The 23,577-nt window shown below is 41.5% G+C and overlaps 1 protein-coding gene across 1 annotated transcript; it reads right to left on the bottom strand.

Moving 5' to 3' along the window:
- Positions 1 to 9,434: 9,434 nt before the first annotated feature.
- Positions 9,435 to 18,818, bottom strand: rnf8 (ring finger protein 8, E3 ubiquitin protein ligase). Its single transcript, XM_036549785.1, has 8 exons — positions 18,397 to 18,818; positions 15,143 to 15,271; positions 14,120 to 14,782; positions 13,212 to 13,274; positions 13,034 to 13,123; positions 12,352 to 12,459; positions 10,587 to 10,798; positions 9,435 to 9,746 (listed from the first exon to the last, which is right to left on the bottom strand). Exons 1-8 carry the CDS (start codon positions 18,517 to 18,519, stop codon positions 9,659 to 9,661), a joined length of 1,476 nt encoding a protein of 491 aa, XP_036405678.1. The 5' UTR covers positions 18,520 to 18,818; the 3' UTR covers positions 9,435 to 9,658.
- Positions 18,819 to 23,577: the final 4,759 nt, after the last annotated feature.

Raw genomic sequence — 23,577 nt, 5'->3', positions numbered from 1 at the left:
AGAGATCCGAGACTGCCGACTCCCTCGGGCATCCGTGTCACAGGCTGCGTTTACGATAAACAAGTTTGGGACACAGGAAAAGTCAAATGTGGATGACTAATCCACCGCTGGCCATTGAGCCACGTGTTCTGTAGTGACAGCCAGTCATTCTTCACAACAAATAATTTCACAAGTTTACTGCTTTGTTTCCGTTGTGCAATGAAAGGAGTTATACACGACACCAGTATTCATTACTTTCTCATTAAAGTATTTTTAATTATTTCAATTCCATATGAGTAAATTTTGTGGTTAATCTATTTTATATTCTACTGGTAACAATGAAAAATGTCTATTAATTTTCCATAAAATACATTTTCATACTAGCTCAAATACATGGTGTATTATTCAGTTGTATAATTCTCATACAGTTGAGAACAACAGCACGGAATTGTCATTCACACCTCCAAGGTAAATGTGAGCAGAATAACAAATGGGACAAATGTTGCTGTTGGTTACTACATTTATGGCCTCAATAAGTAACCATCTTCATGAATATTGCATATTAATGCACGTATGTGACAGGATTTTCTCCTGAAATATGTGAATCCAGACTATTTTGATACCCACGTAACATGCTGGAATTAAAATAAATCTAAGGGCATTCAGGTCTATCCTTCAACAGTTCTGTGTTCCTGGTTTAATAGAACTACACTCCCCAAAAATTCAAAGAAAGATCAAGGTCTCTTCGTGGCATCAGGGAAGTACAATCTGTGCATCTGTGAATCAATGATAATTTTGAGAGTTGAACATTTGTGGTTGAACATTGGATACATAGTTACAATTATATGGATATTGATAGAACAAAACCAGACTCTAGAAGATTAGAAGATTTTATGTCAAGAAATTGTTACTCATAATGAGACCACAGTACAGACAGCGAGGAGAGCTGGCAGAACACTGAATGAATATTGCGACAGGTGGTTGAGTTGGCTAACGGCAGATGAATTAGCCTCCCCTGCTGTGATAGTGCTCATTGGTTTTGCAGTTGGCAAAGACAGCATAGGAGTCGTGTACACAGCGGCCAGGAAATGTTGTGAGGCCAACTCCCTGTTCCAAGGGAGGGATGCTAGACGGCACAGTGTCACGGGCTTGTGACATCCCAATACTCCTGCGTAATGACCAACTGGTTCTGACCTACTGTAGGCACCAGCAACATTTCTCACCTGAACCTCTATGAATCTGACCCATAACATGCATTCAAAAAGACAGTGACATCTCTCAACAAGACATCACTCACAAAGATGAACATAAAACCAAATACACCAAACAAAAGGAAAATGCACTGCAATGTGATCAGTGCAGAGAACTGAACAGAGGTCATCTGTTTGCCATGTAATATGGTGGCTAAAAATATGGTGATGTTCTGCAATATGAAATTAAATATAGCGGGCATCTGAGGGCAGGCAATCTTTTACCATACAGAGCTGCTGAGGTGTTCATTTTTGATTCTAAACACACATAGGTTGATACACTTTTATTTCAGGGTATGACATGAAACATTTCTCTGCTGTGATGCTCTGACATTGCTATTACTGAATGTCTATAACTCAGCTATAATGACATTTTCTGGAGTGGAGGGGTGGGGGGATCATGGTACTCAATGCTTTCTTGCCGTTGTAGACAGGTGGACGAACTTCTTTACCCAGTGCTGCCCAGTATTCCAAAGCCAAGCAGAATGTCAATGAAGGCTCACATGAATATCCACCCCCCCCCCCCCCCCCAAAAAAAAAGAAAGAAATGTACAATCATGTGGGTACAGACACACCCACCCCCCACCAAAAAAAAATGTACAATCACTAATAAAGCATTACCAAAGCCAGGAGACCATGCAAACAAACATAATGTCATAGCTACTCTCACCTAATGACAGGCACTCTTGGTGCTCCTTTTTATGAAAGCAGGCGCAGTGCTCTGTAGCACAGGAGAGAAAATAATCCATCCTCACATCATCTGGATCGACAGCCCTGACGGCAGCCCATCTGATCGAAGAGACGCACGCTAGCGACAGGCTGATCTGAGAAGGAGCTGTGTGGGTTCTCACAGTCAGCAGAGCTTTCGTGATTTATACGGAACTGCAGCTTGGCTGTCATCTCAGTGTTACTCTCCTCCGGTGTCTCCGGCTTGGTTGCAGAGAGCAAAGATTTGGTTCAGAAGTCAAAGAGTATCAAGCCTTCACAAAGTGAGAAACATGCATACATGAAGGACCATGTCTTAATTATCCCTCTCTTAATTAGTATTGCTTTATGTCTCTCCTATAATGTTTTCTCAAATTGAACACGGCCATAACTCTGAAACTCAACATCAGAGAGAGAAATGAAGGGCATGCTGCTATAAATAGGTCTTTAGATATCGGCGCTCTCAAAGGCACTTAAAACGGTTGCACACAGTGGCGGGGATTAAGAAATCTGAAAGATGCTGCTCATTTTACATAATCGTCTAATTACACTTCAAAGGAATATTGATATAGTTCATTTGTTATTTGAAAAAAATTATATCCCAGTTCAATACAAACAAAATTCCTCCATGAGCAGCCTTGCTTGGTGAAAAATGCAATGCAACTCTTTCTGGATGCAATGAAAAATGCATTCGATGAAGGACACACACACACACACACATTCACACACAGACAGACACACACACACACACACTTTTAGTGGCTGGAGGGCTTGATTCTACATGTGATTAAAAACATAAACATAACTTTGACCTTTTCAGTATGGGTTACATGTAGCCTGCAGTATAAATTGTACATGGTCTTATAGTTTACAGGAGACTGTAGCTTTTTATAGGATTAAGATGCTTCTCACTGGGGATTGTTTCCATACTGAAACAGCTTACTGTGATAAAGCAATGTTTTCACACATGACCTCATGTCAACTGTGAAAAATGTGAAAACTCAAACATTTTTTATTACTGATTTCATGTTTGAAAGTTACAGTACACAATTACGTACATACATGTATTTTTAATGTTTTATCCTGACAAATACACTGTCTAACACAAGTTTCTTCATTCATATTAGCCTAATTAGCAGGGAAGTACTTCTTGGTCTGGAAACTGTCACCCTATTTATAATGTTTAATATCTACTAATACTGTATAATAAATGACATGTTCAATGATCAATCAAAAGTCTAAATTGACCTCATCGATTTGGCAACCACATAGAATCATACTCTGAAAATCTTTACATTCACTGAACGCTGTAAAATGGTTTTCTGACACTATTCTGTCCTCAAACACACCACATTCAAAGGACAATAAAAATATTACTGTTGACATACATTTGCCACATAGTCACGGCTAGGTATTTACTGCTAAAAGTGGCCAGCAAGCTATATAATACATCAGGGAAGACAGCTTGCTAGTTGTGACCTGGTTGCTAGAGTACAGCAGTGGCTGCATTACTGGCTGCATGGGCTAGCTAGCTGTTTTTTTTTTTTACTTGGCTAGTTACGCAATATAGGGACTCAGCACATCAAGCTAGCAGCTAATATCTACACCCATGTGTAGGTAGTAGCAGATAACTACAGCATCCCTTTAGATTGTAAATTGTAAATTGTCATGTGAAATAGGATTCCATAACTCAGCTCCTCAGTCTCACGCAAAGAGGAAGTACCCCTAGGTAATATGCAAGATTTTGATATAAACAATGTAAGATTCTTAATGGTTTGTCCATCACTTTATTGGATGATTGGGCACTAATGCCCCTACAGTTTGGTTTTCAGTAGGAACCATCGCCAAATAGACACCCTGCGTTAATTAGTGGAGAGTATCCAGTGCAACCCTGTCTAGACAGAGGTGGCCTGATACTGATGTCAGTGGGGCAGGCTAGTCAAAAAATTCCTTAAGGCAAGCAAGCAAAGAAAAAAAAATACCAGCATTAAAAACATCTCTCACATGCATATCTGTTACATTATTTATTCATTTATTTATTATATAAGATGTAATGTGTATATGTCTGTATGTATATTTTACATCTTATATAAAGCTACACTATTACACTCCTAGTAATATGTTACCAAGAGGGCAATTTTTTTTAAGGAACAGATGGCGTCTGCAATATTACGGCGTCATCTCCTATATTTATATGTATGACTTCTAAAGAAGCTCACTGTAAGAATTATCATTTATTTTATCATTGATCTTGTTTTTTTATGTCAGCATTTATCCATGCTAATATTATTAATGTTCTTTTGTTCTGTTTTGTGTGAAGTTGTTTTGCATTGAACATTGTCTTGAACAAGAGCTCAAAAGGTTGAAACTAAACAATGGAGGACACATAGGTTTTGTTCAAAATAAACAATGCAATAAAAGGCAGGCTTAGAGATTTAGTTTAAAAAGTGCTTCTGTTAATATTTCAGGCTGATAAATTCATTCATAAATGAACAAAAAAAATAAAATAAAATAAAATATAAATAAAAATAAACTCTGCTATTGAAAACCATTTCCAGACCAAGCCAGACTGATTGACTTTAGCCTCACATCACCCCAACGATTACGTTATCTTCATCGGAGGAACAACAGCTCGGGCGCCTTGCGCGCCACACAGGATGTAGTGAATGTTATCTACCGCCGCAGCTGGGAGCCGGAGAGCCGGGAAAATAAAAGCCGCTGGACCTTAATCTTTCACAGAGCCTGGCACCTCTCACCGGGAGTCAGCAGGCTGCTCATCTCCCATCCGGACACACTCTGCGGTGCAGCCACGCTTCATCGAATGAGTCGCTTTCCTGGATGGCTCCTCACACACGGGCATGACGGCTTGGCCACGTTCGGGACTCCGTCAACAGCCCAGTGCCAAATACACGAAGCCTACAGTATGGTTTAGTGTCTTACCAACGCACATGAAGGTGGTGCAATGGTAAGACACTAAACCACCATTGAATATAACAGAATATAGGCCACTTCAGATAATACTTATATAGGATGCAACGTTTCTTGTCGTGTAGTTACGCAGTAGCTCCCATATGACTGTAATAGCCCGTGCAATGGAGACGTCCGCAGTCACATGGAACAAATACACCGAAGGGACGCGGGGAGGAGAGGAGCCGGGGGTAACTATCGGTGACATTGTTCATTTCATTACGAATCACACTGGAAGCTCTTGAAAACGCGGGAGCCCGGGACTGTCCGAGGCCCCGGGCTGTCCGTCAGTGTCGTTCCGGTGTAATCGCGCTTGACAGACACACGCTTCTCTTGCATTCGGCCTCTACGGAGTGACATGAAAGCGGCTTCCGCGGCGCGGAGAGTCGAGAGCAGGAGAGGCTGTGGAAGCTGGCAGTGAAATGCATTTTTTACGAGCCTTAAAGACCCCGCTACACACACACACACACACACACACACACACACAGATGAATCGCTGTATTAAGGCCTACTGTAGCTACTTGTGGTCATACGTTGTGGTTTTCACTCTAAAGCATAACGTCTGAACCGTACCAGAATATTGCAATCATGTCACACTGACAGTGTTCGTCTATGACAAATCGTTTACTTATGTATTAGGTATTGCAGACATTATCATTGTAAAGATACCGTAATTTGGTGTAACAGAATCAACAATCTGTTATGTTGTAGCCTACATAACCTAATAATCTTGTATCCTTTCTCTCATGCCGCCCCTTACCCTGAAGTGCACAGCCAGCTAGCCTACACACTTGCTTTGTAGAACAGATGAGGGTTCATGAAATCCTTTGTAAGAAACTCATTGTTAATTAAGGATTAGTTATTCAGCAAGTTTCACTTTGACAATGGTTTCTCAGAAATGAAGGTATCATCTTCCCCTTACCTTTTCAAGCCTGAAACATCTTACATTAGCTAATATTTATGTATTAAAACAGCCAAACTACTGTGTGAAAATGAAAAAATTGAAACCATTTACATGTCAAAGATCAAAACACTGTAATACAAAAGAAAGACATACACACAGCTGTTAGTCTCAAAAATATTTTATTTTTTTCAAATGGAACTGCTTAAGTTCTTTTAATACCTACAGAATTGCTAGCATTAGGCTGCATCAAAGCTGAAAGCAGGTATACTTTCTGATTCATGTATTTCCAATAATGATGCTATGGTTTTACCTAAATTTATACTCTGCATAGCAGTGTTAAATACCAGGAAGGGGAATTGTACTGTGCAATTCAGTGGGTGAAGACCGCTGATGCAGATTATTGGTAAATTGAATATATGTCCTTCTTATTTATGGTCCACTGAAAATGAGCTCTATAAAATCTTAAACCTTAAAAAAAGATTATTTACAGGTGAATTGTAACTCTGATGGGAGATCCAGTTTCTTAGAAGAGTGAAAACACTTGTACCACAGGCATTTTATTCTGAACAGATATTCATCTCCTGTGTTCTTTCTGTCCACTGTCTAGGATGTTCTGCGTTCTGCATTCCTATGCCGACTGTAGATGTTCTGTTTCAGACTACGCCCCCTCAAGAATGTCCATAACGAGCCAGCAAATCAGAGCACTTGTGGCTTTGAACTATGGCAGAGATGCAATTTTCAGTGTGGAACGCTCTGAGCTATCTAGCCAATATATAAAAAAATCTGTGCTAGCGTTCTGCGTCGCTCCGGTGTTCGGAGACATTTGCGTGAAAGGCCACAAAGCGGTGATATTAGTTGCCAGGCAACTGCGGTTTTCCCTTGAGAATCAATTACGCAGGAGGGGAAAGGCGACGTGAAGACTCTCAGGCTGCAGCAGGGGTGTGTGAGCATGTGTTAAGAATCTGCAAATTAACAACAGTCGCTCGGGTGCTTTTTCTACATTAACTTATCTAAATATATCACAGGACAAAAAAAAGGATACATTTTGAGCTGCAAGTGAAGGTATTTTACAACAAGACTGGTGTGTTCGGAACATTGTAAGTCACTGTGAAATGTGTTGTGCAAGATTTAGTTTCACTGAGCAGGACTTCATTTTGTGCCCTAACATTTTTTTGCAATAGCGTAGATAATAAAGCCTTTTAAAGCCTGTTACACCAAATTTGTAGCCAAGCCATGCCTTTTTTGGGTGGGATTTTGTCATTGAGAGGTAAATTACAAGAACTCTAGTATTGCAAGTAGTCAGGCCATTCTGTTGTTAGAAGAAACGTGAATGTGAGCACCATATACGTCCAACTACTTTCTGTACCCTGCTTCTCCCCCCCACAACTCTTTCTATCATTACACACAGCAATAATAAATATAGCCGTCAGTTACCCTGTGCAATTAGATCAGTATATTAAAAGTTAGGACAGTTGAGGGAAAATATGGAAAGAGGGGTTTGCCCAGGTCTGCTTCCATAACGTCACTGGTCTGGGAGTGTTGTTAGCCTGGTCTGACATTGTCGCTTGTTAAATTGGACATACACTTATGTTCTATTGCGCTGAAAGTCAGCCAGGTGACTTTAAGACTTTGTTACACCACAGCCTTAAATAAAGCTCAAATAGAGAGCATTATTTTTTTTTTATTTGTTTTATTTAAAACATCTTTGTCTTGTTTATTTTCCTGATGATTTCCACTCATGTTGACTCCCATAAAGCACCGCATTCACGCAGTATGGTAAACATAAAGCGTTACATCAAAAGCTGCCCATAAGGCATTCATATCCGCGCCATCAAAACTGAACCACTTATAAAATGATGTCACTGCCCCAGTTTCAGACAGAGACCTTAATAAGACAAATCAGAAATGGCCCAAGATGTTCAATAACTAAGGTTGCTTAGCAACTCATCTTGTTAGTAACCTGGCAAAAATACCAACTTGTCTAACCACAGCCAGTTGCAGTGCAAAGTTATCTTAAACCCATCTATCCCAGCCACCAAAATAAATACAACTTCAAATTTCCAGTTACTTTTGCAATTTTGATTTAACATGCACATACAGTGAAACACATTCACATAAAATATTGACTTTGTAAGATTGTGGGAAAAGCCAGGTTCTCACAATCCTTTCGTATTTTTTCTTCTGACATCTTCAGTTACACCGACTGATTTGAGGATAACTATAAAAAAACAAACAAAACAAACAAATAAAAATTTCAAATGATGTTGCTTTATGCTGAGTTTTATTGTTGGGGAAAGAAAGATTTAAGTATAAATGTTTATATGCTATATTTGACTGAGCTTCCAGGTGTACTTCTGTTAGCGTGCAGCTCATTTGCCTGTGAAGAAAAAATGTATTTTACACAAAGATCCCTTTTCAGGTTAGCTCAGCCCTGGTGCTGTCCCAGCTGCCACCTGTCCCCTCTGGTGTGCTGTGTAGCGAATCAAACTCGACCACTTGGCCGCGCGTGTAGAATTCTCTCATTCAGCAGGAGTTTTCTCACCCCATTGAAGAGGCAACCAGCACAACAGTCCAGACCGCCTGTAAAGTTGCTGGAAGCCACTGAGTCAGACCCATCTGCTGTCCTACCAAAAACGCACAGCAGGCGCAAGCAGCGGTTCAGCCTTCGCAAATTTCACCTTTGACGACACAGGAGTCTTCAAGGTTAGAGGCTATTTATAAAAAACCTGACGTGCAAAAGGCCTGACTTGCATCGTGCTTTGTGCAAAATTCACTTCCAACATTTTAGCCAGCTAGTTCTCATTTTTCAGTTGAGTGTTAAGGTAAGGTAATAATATTATTATATTATTATTACCTTACCTTAACACTCAACTGAAAAATGAGAACTAGCTGGCTAAAATGTTGAAGTGAATTTTGCACAAAGAACGATGCAAGTATATGTTTTCTATTTCATTTCATTCACTCGTCACACTTTTAAAAAGAGCAAATATAAAAACATTTTAAACTGTGACCATGTAATGAGGATCTGAAGTAGCATGTTTTTAGTGACATAGATCCATTAGATTTTAACAGGCCAGTCCACTTCTCAAAGAATGTTACTACAACTAAAATATTTTCTGCAAAATCACTGTAGTCTGTAACTTACAGAGTAGGTCGGCCACTCCAGATGACCTTACTGTCCAGGCTCACTGATGATCTGGCGACCCCTAGTGTCAAGCAGGATGAACTACAGTACTGTTGGTAAATACAAGTACAGTAATGGAACCACAGTAAGGTTGGTAAATAAGCACAATATCAAGACATTCTCTGGACATACCCCCAGCCAATGAACTACATCAGCATTCAGAAATAAATATACATTTCATGCAATTCTGCAATTCTACCATGATACTTTGCACTGTACTGTAGAGAATGACCACTGAGGTATGGAGATGGGAAGTGAACATTTTAAAAAACGTACCTTTTAGCTGCAAGCTTACACCCAATAAGGACACAGCAGACCAATGCATACACAATGCCCATGAGGTAAAGGTTTTATTCATTTCTTTCCAAGAAGACAGTAGACAAAGACAAAAAAAAACCCTAAATAAAAAAATACAACTTTAAAGGCATCGTAAACAAAATATTCTACCATCAATGTGAACAAGAACAGGCTTTCTTTCATTTATTTAATTTTTAATAGTGTTGGACAGATGTGCTGTTGAGCCAGTGCAAAGAGTCTTACTCAAGGTCATCGCCGGTGTCGCTCAAAATCATGGCGGACCGAGAGCTGCGGCTGGCCTCTCCCTGGGAGACAGGGGAGCTGATGGAGCTGCTGTCTGATGAATGGTCACTACTGATGATAATACTGCTGCTACTGCTGCTGCCGCTGCCGTTGCCGTTGCCGTTGCTGCTGCCGCTGCCCTCCACACTGACCAGCACCACTACGGTCACAGGCTGGGCTGCAGGGATAAAAGAAGAATAGCTGAGTCAGTGGCCACGGGCGCACATGCAACCGAACTGCAATGCGCTTAGCCCCATTAACCTTCAGAAACGGACTGACAGCAGACAGCACACTTCCAAACTTAATGGGGGGAAAAAAAAAAACAAAACGGACAGCTACATCTAAACTGTAAAGGTTCATAACTGTCAAATTCATAACATGGAATACCTCAGGCAACATTTGGAAGATGCTCTGTCAGTTTCTTAATGAGGCAAATTCTTAATTTGGATGCTTGCACTACTATGGATACCAGGGGTCAGGAGCAAAGCTTTTGTAGTTGAAACGTATCCCTTGTCCACACCCCACACAAAGAGCAGACCCCTTCATTAAAGTTCTGCCTCCTCACAGAAATAATAATAATAATAATTAAAAAAAAAACTGAGGTCGGTTTACACCCCCCACCCACCAAGCACTTGAAACTCCAATTATTTCTCTACATAGAGAGACTCGCTACAACGACTGTGCATTCATTAACACTTTCAGGCAAGAACATTAGTATGAAATGAAATTGTTTTGTGTACAGTGTTATCACCTCTCCTTTACAAACACTAATAAGAATAAAACTGATTTCTTCCTTCCTTTTTTGTTCACTGACACAGAATAATATTGGAATACCGAGAGATAAAGTGATCACTATTATAGTGAGGAGCTGGGAGAAGCCATTTCATTCTCCTTCAGAGTGCTCATCAGAATACTGACCGCAATAGCAGATCAGAGATCTCACGGCGGAACGTTCCCAGAATCGCGCGCGCTCTCTCTCTCTCTCTCTCACTCTCTTTCTCTCTCTCTCTGTACGCACCTCTCACCCTTCCTCTGGGAAATGAGCTCCTGCCGACGCTCCTTCAACTCGGCGCTGAGGCTGTCCACCATGCGGTCGATGCAGTTGTCCAGCACCAGCGAGCGCGTCTGGGACAGGATGTCCTGTCTGCAGATGGGGCAGGCCGTGCTGCGCTTCCTCCATGCCTCAATGCAGTGCAGGCAGAAGCTATGGGCGCAACTGAGGGTGACAGCCTGTGCCGAATTTAACACACACACGCGCACATACACACACACACATACACACGTACACATACACATACACGTGCACACACATGCACACATACACGTGCACACACGCACGCACGCACGCACACACACACACACACACGCACACGCACACGCACACGCACGCACACGCACGCGCGCGCGCGCACACACGCACACACACACACACAGGGATCTGAGATCAAGGGAGTGCTTGTGGAAATCATTCTCAGGCAACATGGAAATAATATGATCAATAATAATTTTAAAAAAAGCTAAACTAATTCTAACAATGTTGTGGGTCGTCACAGATGTATTCATCATATGGGGAGCTGAAGAAATTATTTTTCATTCAGGACCGGATGCCCTTCTCCCCTCTCCTCACAAAGGTGTGACGGATATATGAAGGTGTCAGACTGAATAATAAGAATAATTTATCATTATGATTAGCAGTAGTACAGGTGGCATTACGCATCTGCTTAGCAGTCACCCCTTAAACAGCTTACATTTACATTTCATCTAGTGCGGCTGTGAAAATGAGGGGGAAGTCGTGGACATGACGGCATCTCGAAAGAGGAAAGGACTCCACGCGCATGGAGAGAGACTGCAGAATGGCGGTCTGTCTGGCAGGAATGCTGCGACCAGAACAAACACGAGTAACCACCGTAATTACTGCTGCACCCTCACCACAAAACATGGCGTTCGGCTTACCCTGCGTCTTCCAAACGTGACCGAGGAACACACAGAGAGAGCTTGCTCTACCTATGTTCTCCCTCAGACACCTGCACGTGTAAACGGTTTTTATATACTCCCTATTCCAGCTATGACCTCGACGGGCTGCTGCAAGTGGTATGGTAGATATCAGTCCTGAGGCCTGACTATGCAAAATGTTATGCTGAATATTGTCTTTTTCTCGCATATGAACAGTCCTATAAAGAATGGTTCCGTTTTGAAATCTGGTCCTTGTGTGAACTTGACTCCAGACTTCCTGCTTATGGGATGACTTATTAAATTACTCTGCATAAATATCAGGAGTTTGGGTTTAGGTCAAGGGCGTTACAGCATTGTAATCTCGATTTCAAGCCTACAACCTTCTCATCACAATTCAAGTTCCTTTACTAACCACGCCACGCCGATAATTAATCAAATTATAAATCATATGGTAATACACGCTCAGGCTGGGGGAGTCAATCATGATCAAAACTGACATACTGCTCTAATGTGGAACTACATTCATATGCTGCCTTTTAAGTATCTGGCAGGGCTTTACACTGCAGAGGGAGTAGGACCCACCTGGGTGAAAAGGCAGCCATTCTATACCAGAACACCTCAGCAGCAGAAATGGAGAAGGAGGGAATTATTTATCCAATTAAGAGTGGGAGATTGACAAATGACCAGACTGGGAATTTGGCCAGGACACCAGGGAAACTTTCTCTCTTAGTTACTTGCGGCAGGTGCCATGGCATCTTTAGTGACAACAGGGGATGGGACTTCAAGGCGAGCTGTGACACTCGTTACACGTGGCCACCCGCGCGCTTCACCTCGATGAAGAGCTCCGAGCAGATGATGCACTGCAGCTCGTTCTCCAGCACGTCGGTCATCTGAATCACCACCTCCTCCTTCTGGGCTCGTGCTTGCTCCTTCTCCTCCTACGAGACAAAGCGGGTCATGCCGTTGAGGAGATCCGGTAAGTTCCTTTGCCCCCAGATCACACAATACACCCCGCGGAACTCACCAGATTAATGAGCACCAACTACTCAGTCTGATTTGCATGTCACTCTAAATGAGTGGGGGCCACCTACCGCTAATGACAGCTTAACCTGACATGTGTATATGAGAGATAAAGCGATCAACATTGTAGCGAGGAGGCAGGAGAAACCATCTGAACTTCCTTTTGCAAAGTCACTCATCCTAACTGACAAGGTAAGAATCCTTGTTCCCAGCACAATGTTGGTCAATGCGCAGAACAATGGTGCTGACACAGATGTTGCTCATTATGAAACAGGGTGCAATTAAAACCATAATGCAAGCATGTAATGAACTTAACAGAGACATTCTATTTTTGGGCTTTAAAAGTTAACTCCTAAAAGGAAGGGTCCCTGCAGCACCCTGAAAATGTTGTACACAGCTGGTAATTTTATTGGTTGTCAGACTGTAGGAAGCGGGAGTGTGGTGTGGGAAGATGTGGGACCCAGTGTGGTTGCAGGTGATGCTGTGGCCTACCTTTGTCACCTTCAGCTCTTTGTCTTTAGCTTGGAGGATCTCTTCAAAGCCTTGTCGAGAGGATCTGAGCTCCTCAATCACCTTTCTGTGCTGTATGAGTATAACCGCAAAAAGGGGTTAAAAAGGTCCTAGGCTCAGCTTTCTCTTAATGGACGTGAGAAACTGTAAAGTTTGATACCTCTTGCAAAGCTTCCTCCAGTTGCTTCTTTAAATTTTCCTCCTTCTCCTGTCTTTTTGCCACCTTAAAAGGAAAAATACGTCACAACACAAAACAATACATTAGAGGAACAACGTATCTCTTGTTGAGTTCAAGGACAGCACCAGGTTTCACCACATTCAGATACACCCAAATCTGCTGGCTGAAGCACACCCAACTGCTGTTTTTTAGTTTTTACAATAGCCTAAAATCAGCGCTTATGATTTATACTGCAGGTGCTACACTTGGGATCTGTGGCTAAGATGACTTGCTGTCACAGTTGTACACAACAGGTTTACTGCTAAGCTTTAGGCCAGTGTTGAACATTTCACACAAATGTGGTGTCTCAAAAATAATCACTGTGCATTGGTTTAACCATTCATGTGCAAATGACAAAATCCATATTATTCAAAGTTTCTCTCACAAAAACCTTCCTGGGATCAAATGCATGGTACTAAAAAATTAAAAACAACAATAAACAGTCGTGAACACTTTACTGCCCTTTACTTATAGGATAAAGTTAGCTACATAACTACATGGCAATTTGTCCCCACCATTTACTGTTAAGCTATCTGGCTAAATAGTCAGATTTAGCCTAATTTTATGTTTTCATACTTAGCGATTATTTGCAATTAAAGATGTTGGATGCTAGTTAGCTAGCCTGCTGCACTGGAACCCACACAGTGAGGCAGCACAAACTCATTTTCAATCAAGAGTGTGTCAGAGCTGCTGAGCACTCAGTTTAACAAGCCAACTCTTTAACACCGTTTAACAGACATTCCTTAATGTGTGCGGCCTGCCAGACCGATTTATCGTTTACATTTGAGGATGCTGAGTCTTTTGTATCTCTCTCTCAGCTCCACAACCCCCCCCCGCGGCCCCCCCATCACCTCCAGACGCATCTCCTCCTGGCACAGGGAGTCCTCCAGCGTCTGCACCCTGCGCAGGTGCTGCTCCTGCTGACTGCGCAGCTGGGCCCGCAGAGCGTCCTGCTGCGCCCGCAGCTCCTTCAGCTCCTCCTGCTGGCCGGGCCGCAGGGCCTGCAGGCTGGCGGCTTTCTGCCACGCGTCCTGCAGCCTGCTCCTCAGAGCCTGGATGCTGTCGCTGTCCCTCCGCAGGCAGGCCAGGTCCAGGCCGTCCTGCGCGGCTGGCTCGGGTCCCTCTGGCGCCGCGGGGGCCGCGCTGGGCCCGGCAGCCTCCGTGGGCGGGGATCTGGGCCGCGCCGGTTCTGCCGTCGGACACGGCCGGCCCAGGGACTTGTCCGTGCTGGAGCAGCGATAAAGCTTCGCCTTGGACTCGGGCGAAACCGGGGGATCCGACCCTTCCGCGTCCAGTTTCCTCTTGGTCTTTTTCGCCCTGGTAGAGGCGTTAGCCTCTCCGTCAGTCCGCGGCTGCAGGAAGGACTCGAGGGTCTGCAGATGGTCCCGCACAAGCACGTACTCAAACTGCACGCTTTCCACAGGCACCCCTATCCTTACGGAGTCCCCGGGGCTCAGCCGCCAGGCCTTCTCGGGAAGAATGCGCTCCCTGTTCACCCACACTCCGTTAAGGCTCTGTGGAACGAGACGGGCACACAGCAGCCGGTCATGCAGACCTATACACTACTTTACATTATTGCCATTTAGCACTCGCTCTTATCCAGAGAGACTTAAGTTAGGTTACAGTTTTATCCATTTATACAGCTGGATAGTTACTGAGGCAACTGTGGATTAAACACTTGCAACAGCGCCCCGGGGGAGATTCGAACTGGCAACCTTTTGGTTACAAGCTCTGCTCCGTACCACTATGCTACACTGCTGCCCCTTGTACGTGTTCTTGTACAAGGGGTGTACACATACACACATATACACACACACACACACACACACACACATACACACACACAAGAACGATGTACAATATAGTGGTCATACCTTTTTGTCTGTTACTGTCCACTGTCCATCTTCGTTTTGCTTGAACAAACAGTGGTGTCTGGACACCATTAAAGGATAGTTCGGAGACAAAAGCTGATAAGTGACATTCAAGGCACGTCCAAGCGTGACCTACAGAACACAATGACAGGGGTCACACGCAAAATTAGGTGAATATTCTGATGGCATCACAAAATCACGTACCTCCCAAGTGAAGCTGAGGAGTGAAATATGTCAACATGACGTTATCCAACTCATCTTTCCCCAGGGGAATCGTGATGGCCCTGAGCTCCAGTTCCTCATAAACATTTATTTCTGTGCCATCTACCCTTACCTGTGCACACAGAATTCAGATACAGCTTCAGACTATCACTTAACAGAGAGCCAAACCCTGAGCCATTCTGCACTCCATCTCTCCTGCTGTTGCTCCCCCCCCCCCTCTTAATTTCCCTGCCACATTACATCATCACAAATCCTGCACAACTCCTAAGAGGTAAGCCTCATCTCCTACGCAGCTTCACACCTATTTGGAAGCCGCAACAGTTCCTGTGCCGACAAGGATGGAGGTGCAAACAAAAAAAACACTGCTACAGACAACCGCTTAAATACTAATATTCATTAGTTGTCACTACTGAATTTGTCACAAATGTGTGTTGTCAAATTTAAAAAATATATGTTTTAATTTAATTTAAAGTTCTTTCATAGATATTCAGATGTTAAAGCCATTCTTAAGTTAAAATGATGTTCAGCTTCACTAGTAGTACAATTCAGATAAAACTGTAATCTACTTCCAGGGAAAAGGTACATTTTCCTTTCACATTCCTTTCACAAGTTTAAACCCAAGAGACCAGCACTACCTGTGAAGAAAGTCAACTGGTTCTCACAAAAGCGGAACGTTTGACATTTACCCCACATTCTGCAAAATATACAAATACACGCAAGACAGTAGCATTAAGATAGTGTACATAAAATGGGCGACTAGATTTAAAATTCATCGTCATGCTTCTGCGATGCTAGCATTGTGCTCGTAAAAAGCACTGCAGTACAGGACGCCGAGCCATCTACAGGCCCCAGTCCCGATTCTGTCACGGCAAGTTGCTCTGCAGAGCCTGAGTCGCATACAGAGTGGGTCAGCACATCCTCAGCTGGCACGTCAAAACAGCGTCTCTGGTCAGAACACAGACGGCACGCGGTGATACAAGGTGAAGCCCCTGACTGTGCAAAACAGATCACAGCGCATTTCAAATTGTAATGACTGCAGCCTCACATAGTCTGTAAACACATCTGTTAAGCCCAACAAATTTCAGCTGAGCGATGTTTTAGATGTTCAGACTAGCAAAAACACTAAATAAACCAGCTTTCATGTTAGGTTTCATGTCAAGTCAGGTGAAAATGAAATGTTAACATCTCATTTAAAAGTTTTCAGAATTTATTTTAGCACAACATACTGGTTACAAAAATCATCCTCTTCTGGGCTGGGCTTAATAGCTACACACTGTACCATATAAGCCCATGCCTATTCTAAACAAGCCCACTGTTAAATGCTGTTTTATATAAAACAACATTAAACACATTTAAACACATGTATATAAAAATGTGGTTAAAACTGGAAAAATAATATGTACAAATTAATATTTAAAACATCAGACATCTTTTCCCATTACAAATACTATGTACTGCCCAATACATAGCTCAGGTGATCAACAGTAATGAGACTGAATAGGCTGTCTTTTAAATGTCTGAACTTCACACAACTAATTACAAGTGTACTTTAAATATTCCATTTTGCTTTACTCCTCCCAAGCCTTATACAACATAACAGAGAAGGTGTTACTCTTCATAGTGGTGGATGCCCCACGGTGGTCAGTTATACCAGGTGTATGACCGTTTTGTTAGTCATTGGTGTACTGTTTGAGCCACTTCCATTGACTGTTAGTGTGTTTGTGATGCTGGTGACATCATAATGGTCTGCAGTATGAAGGTAAAATGTGCTCAGACTTATCTGGAAACAAACTGCTCAAAAAGCACTAAACTACGGTGGTGATGCTTTTGCCTTTCCTTTCGGTCACCTGCCTTGTGTACTGCTTTTGTGACTGCCATATTGTGCAGAGCACCTAGACACAGGCCCAAGCAAACAACAGCAAAGACACCTGAACTCAGATCTGCCCCACTGTTCTTTGACCTTTTTCCACACCGTCCAGTCACTGTCCTGAGTCTCTTTCACCCACTGTTATCTCTCTACGGCAGACTGTCGCTGACATGTGATGTACTGACAAATATATACATGAACCACCTGAAGCTTCTCCAGAGAACCTCCACTGTAGGTCAACGGCAAATGAACCAGGCAGAATGGAGGAGGTGCGGGATGAAACCAAAAGAAGTATTGTCCACATAAACTCAGCTGAAAGTGTTTCCAAATTAGTTTGTATTTTCCTGATACGAATGAAAGTAACCTAAACTGAAAAAAAAACGGGTTTGTCTGAAAATGCATTGAATGTGAACCCATTACAAGTGACGTTGGTGGAAGTGCCCTTATTCACCCTAAACGTTAAACTGAAAAAGATGAACTACGTTTATTTTCGTTTTTCGTCCGCAGAAACAAGTGTTACATGACACATACATGTCATGTGTCATGTCACACTAATGTTATGAAATGACAAAGAATGACATTTATCATCCCCAATGTATTATGAATTCTTAATTCCGACGTTATGAGATGCTTCTAGGCTTTGCGGATAATAAAAAAGGTATATGCCAACATACTCAACAGGTTTATGTTGGCGCACTTAATGGGTTCATGGGCTTAAGTATATCAACCCTCTACTTTAAGGAGAACAATGCCCCCACAGAGGCATTCTCTGGAGATATTTTTTTTAAGTTAGTTGCTTTCTTGAACTGCCATTTCTGTTTCCATTTGCCAGTAGCCATAATGACAACTATGAGCCCTCACTAAGCTATGCCAGACATACTGGACCTAGCTAGCCAGCAAATTCGGCTAGTTAGCTAGCTACAGTGTGTCTTGCTACAAGTTAGTCAACAGTTAAGAAGACGCTAGCTAGCTAGCTAGCTAAAGATTCACTAGACAACAAGCTAAATTACATTATCCAACCTATCTTGCCTATTACTGCCCTTTTGCACACAGTTACTTAGCATATCATATGTTACTTAATATGGACATCGTACTGCAGTTAGCTAGCTAACATCACTCGCCACTACCAAGTCTTATAGGAAGGTGTCGTTGCTACAGTCACAATTACCTCCGTGTTCTCGAACAGCCGAAGCCAGCCAGAATTCTCCCCGACTCTTTTCAAACACCATATTTCTTTTGTGGCGTCACCTTCTCCGACTTTCGAAGACTCTGAGACTTTCTCCTCTTCCATACTTCTCAAGTATCAAGCCATTTACACTAGCTTAGCTTGGTTGTTTTGCTAGCATGGCAGTACCACACAAAGTGCGCTTCGCTAACGCTAGTTAACCCTGTAATGTTATTGCTGCTACTCTATAGTAGCGCGATGAAGCTAAGTTAGCAAGATGACTATACAGCATACGAACATATCCTACTTCCGCAGCTAGCCACTAATTTACACTTTCAACATATATGTTGCAAACTGTCATCGTATTGCAGAGAGTTAAGTGTGGCGGTTATTCACAATAACCGAAGGCCACCATTCACAGTATAGCCAATGTCGTAAGTCTCAGTGAAAACAGGAAGTTCCTCCAAATTTCCGACAGCAGCCCGCGGAAAAAATACTCAATAAAAGTCCTTATTGGCACGTTTTTTTTTCAATTGAAGCAGTAAGATTTTAGTACCACACATACCAATCTAGTTTGTGCTGTTTTATGAATTTTGATTTGATGACATTTTTAGCTTTTTATTCTAACATGCGAAATTATTACATATTCACAGCATATCCAAATTGATTTTATGCAAAACTGTTACTAATAATAACACTGGATCCTGATAGTAGACATGACACTCCGCTTTACAGTTTGTTTCGTACGCCTAATAATTCATTCAATAATTCATCCTATTAGTAGAGTACCTCTGGATGTTATAACATTCGATGAGTCACCTTATCGGATGTAGCTGCTTTTGTGAAGACTTAAAAGAAATTGCTTCATTTGATTACAGCTATAATAATAAATTGGTTTCAACGGTTAGTTTTTGACTTTAAAATAATTTTGCTAAGATACTCATAACTGGTGTTGTTTTAAAAAAATCATTTTGATTATTTTGAAATATGCTACTTTTATTTTGAAATGTTCACACATAGAGGTAATCTGAACATGGACAAGCGGACAATTTCGGTCTGTTTTAATGTTAATGTATTTCTTGTGTTTTGAATGGTTGGTTTGTAGGTTTTACATTTATGTTCCTGTTTGTTGAATTGTTGCTTTGGCAATGCTACACTGTAAATGGTCTTGTCAATAAAGTAAATTGAATTTAATTGAGAGTACCCGAAGAGTAACACCCTAACACAATGGAAAATTGAAAAGTCTATGACACTTGGCTAAGGCTGCCACAGCGCTTTTCACCCAAATTGTGTAGTGTAACCTGGCTTCATTTTGATGTTAATTATTTGAATGGCAGACTTGATTTGCAAGTATGCTGACTCACGGAAAAGAAGTATCCAATATGTGTGAGTAACTATCCAATCCAATATGTGTGAGAATTTTTCTGTGGAGATTCCCAGATATGTTGCCACAACCATAGCACATTGACACAGCTTTCACAAAGACACAGTGAAGAAACTTGGCAAGGTACTTAACCCACAATTGTCTCAGTAAATATCCAGTAGTATAAATGCATAGCATTGTTAAAAAAAACTGTAACTGATGTAAGTTACTCTGGATAAGGGTGTCTACTAAATGTCAATAATGTAATGTAATGACAAATGTATGACTGGCACCAGGTGTCATCAGGAATGTAGCTGCTGCCACCCTGATTGGCCACCAGATGGCGACAAATTCTCTTCGTCTTCTCTGCCTCATGTAGTTCATGCGTTTTTCCTGTGCTAGTTCGTCATTGTTTGCGTCTGTATACTCTGCTATTTAAGCTCTACTCTTTGTTCATGTCTTTGCTCAGTCTTGAGTTGCCGTACCTTGTGTGTGTACACCTTTGCCCAAGCTGTTTGTTTTCTGCCAGTCTAGAGTAATGAGAACTTTATTTTTGAACTGAGCCTCCTGAGTCTTGGGTCCTCTCTACATTTGGGTTCGTTCTGCTCCTTGTAATAGGTATACTGATGAAACAGCTATGTGTAATATGGCTGGAGAGTAATGGCATAGGTGCAAATGGCTATGGATAAGCAGCCTATAATACATGGGCAATGGGACAATTAAGCAGGTCTAGGCATTGTCACAATTGCTATGAATTACTGAAACGCTGACAAACACAGCTACTCATTTATAATCATTAGAGTTTGGGCCTGAGTGTAAGTAAACTGTATTTACCCTTTCCCAGCATTTTGCTTGAGCACTTTAAACTGTCTCTGAAATCTTCTCCTTGATGCCCTTTACCTTGCACTTAATGTAGGACTTCATAATGACCTCCGAATATTGCACAACATACAATACAATGTAAACATTCCTCTGATTCTGCAATGCCCATGAGCAATTGCACTGATAGTAATTTTTGAAAAAATGTAATACTGTGTAAACATACATTTAACATATTAATCACAAGTAGACATGTTTATAGATAACATAAACTCAGTGTGCAGCACTTTCCAAACTATCATGTCTGGCAATGGCCTCTTCCCCCTCTTCTCCCCCTTCAAGATGAAGTCAGTTTAAATATAATTTGTTACCACTATTGACACAGTCATCTTCACTATATCGCCAAGGTATAAGCCACCTACAGTGCTTAGTACCTGTGCATTGTAGCATTGAAAAACATTTGCACTTTTACAGCATCTAAATGGATAGCAAGGAAATGACCACCAATTTCATCCACAGAAATCGAGTATGTATTTACAGCTTCATCATACAAAAATCATTACCCAACAATTAAATCACAGCTAACAAATAACATGTTTTTTTTTCTCTGGAATTTCACGTGCTTAAGATTTTCCTCTGAAACTGAGGTCAAGTAGTCACACGCTGATCATTGGTTGCTCCGTTCCTCGCCACAAGTCTCTTCAGGAGGCAGACTATTTATTGAATTTAATTTATTTTTCATTTTTATCTATCTATATGATTGAGCTTGTTTGCTGGCTGTGAAACAAATTGCCCCCTTAGGGATAATAAAGATACCTTGACCTTGACCTTGACTCCTTCTCTTCCGCTGTCGTGGACTACATCCAGTTTTTGGTCACCATCCTTTTATATTCCAGATGAGAGGGTTAAACAAAATGCAAAATACACATATACAAACATTGCTATGGATAGTAAAGTAGTCTACAGCTTAACATTCATTTTACTAACTATTACTCTAGCTTGTTAATGCTAGCTGGCTCCTTTATTGACAGTAAGCAGATGTTAATGACAATATAATATAATATAATATAATGACAGCCAGCTAGCTTTAACTGGTATTGTGAGTACATGGTAGTGATGGACATACTTTGAGTATCTGGTATGGAGCGTCATTTCAGTCAAATTATAGAGTTTAACCAGAAAAAAAAATCATCTCATTTGAAGGTTATTTCATTAGGTGCATAATAAGATTTTACAGGAAGTTGATAAAAGGCCTGTATATAACACATTTCAAGGAAAGGGACCTTTGTTTGTTATATACTCCTAGAGTATACAGTAAGGGGTACAAATAAGTTCCTAAGGCACTGTATGTGGAAAACAAATCGCATTATATATTCCTTGCCAAGAGCAATCCCCAGGGCACGTGAGGGAAATGGAAGTATTCTGACAACATCATCAGTACAGAGGAAGGAAACACACCCTTTCTTTTCCTGTGGGGGACAATAGAGGAAACAGAAATTGTTTTCAGCTTGAGAATTTCACAGTTCACCTGAGAGGAAACAAAATTAATATCTGTGGTTGTCCTGAAAACCTGGCACCAAGAAAACTGAGGATTGATTTTTTAATAGGTAAGCACATTTCTCACGCATGGTATCTCATTGGTTGAGGAGGTAGCCCTTCAAGTGTAGAAATGCAACTTTCTAATCCCACCAAATCGTCATCTTGGTAACAAGATCAGGAAAGCTTGGCTGAATTCTCAGACACCATGGCAAACATAATCTCTATACACTGTATATGTTGCAACATGCTTTTAATCATTAACTTACAATACTTATGAGAGAATAGCTAAAATATTTGGTTTGCATATGTTTTTTGTTCATTCCAAATGAATTAATTGATAATTAAGAAGGGTTGATTGGACTATTACCTGAATATCGATCTGGATTTAAAATATTTTGACATGTATCCTCTGTGGGCATGCATCACTTCCACACAAAGTGCAGCTTCTGCCCACACTGGGGTTTGGTGTGTGTGTGAGGGAGGTCTGAGTAGACATTTTTATTTTATGACAACCTTTCAAGGGATGCCACTATCCTTCAGATTTACTGGTGTACATCTGTGCAGGAAATATATTCACAAACGCTTCTTCCGTTATTTTCCTTGAGAGATTATCATGAAGGGAAATGAACAGGCTTTTGTTGACTTTATATGCTTCCTCTGAAGATGATATCAATATTTGTTGTGGAGAGGTCTGTCATGACTGTGGACAGTCGAGCATCCGCTAGACATTTATGAGCATTCTGGTCCCACATTGTGGCAATTGGAGGGTAGGTGCTACTCTGCTGACATCATCTGAGCAAATAACAGGCACCTCATGAATCACGAGGTGCCTCAGAGCGGTGAGACAAGGACACTTTGCAGACATATTCACGCCTACCCTGGAGGTACAAAGCCAATTTGTTCTGCTTTTGCGGGAGTCTTGTCACTGTAGGCTGATAGCATTTCTTGGATTGAACCTGGACCATAGGTCTTAGCCTGCACCTGAGACCAAGTGATTGCTTTTGTAGAAAGTGTCCTCCATGTTGAAATTTATGATCGAGGGTGGTTGATAACATGAAGCTACATGCCTTTTTCTGTGATAAACAGATTATGTAGATTAACGTGAGCAGTGATTGTTATGAGTGAGACAACAAATATGTTTCTCTAGCAGATTTTAATTGTCATTTTCCCATTCTTCCTATGTTTACTCCAATTCACTCTATTGATTGGCATTTTAATCACATATGGCTGCATTATTATACATTAAATACACATAATACGCTATGGTATTTCAGTCCCACTGTTTCTGGAGTAGGTAGCAAAATAGCCTACTCACTAATTTTAAGTTACAAGTCATATTTCTTTTGCAAACAGTAATGTGCAATGCGTGCAGGCAAGCTGTTATGTGCAGACAGCAACCCCCACCTTCTCCTATGCCAAAGCCATGTGTTGTCAAGAAGCAACACATGCATCAGTTATTCTCA

This window comes from Megalops cyprinoides, chromosome 17 (genome assembly GCF_013368585.1).
Source record: "Megalops cyprinoides isolate fMegCyp1 chromosome 17, fMegCyp1.pri, whole genome shotgun sequence".
Taxonomy (NCBI): domain Eukaryota; kingdom Metazoa; phylum Chordata; class Actinopteri; order Elopiformes; family Megalopidae; genus Megalops; species Megalops cyprinoides.
Note: the sequence above shows the minus strand (reverse complement) of the source record. Positions and strands in the feature narration are given on the sequence as shown.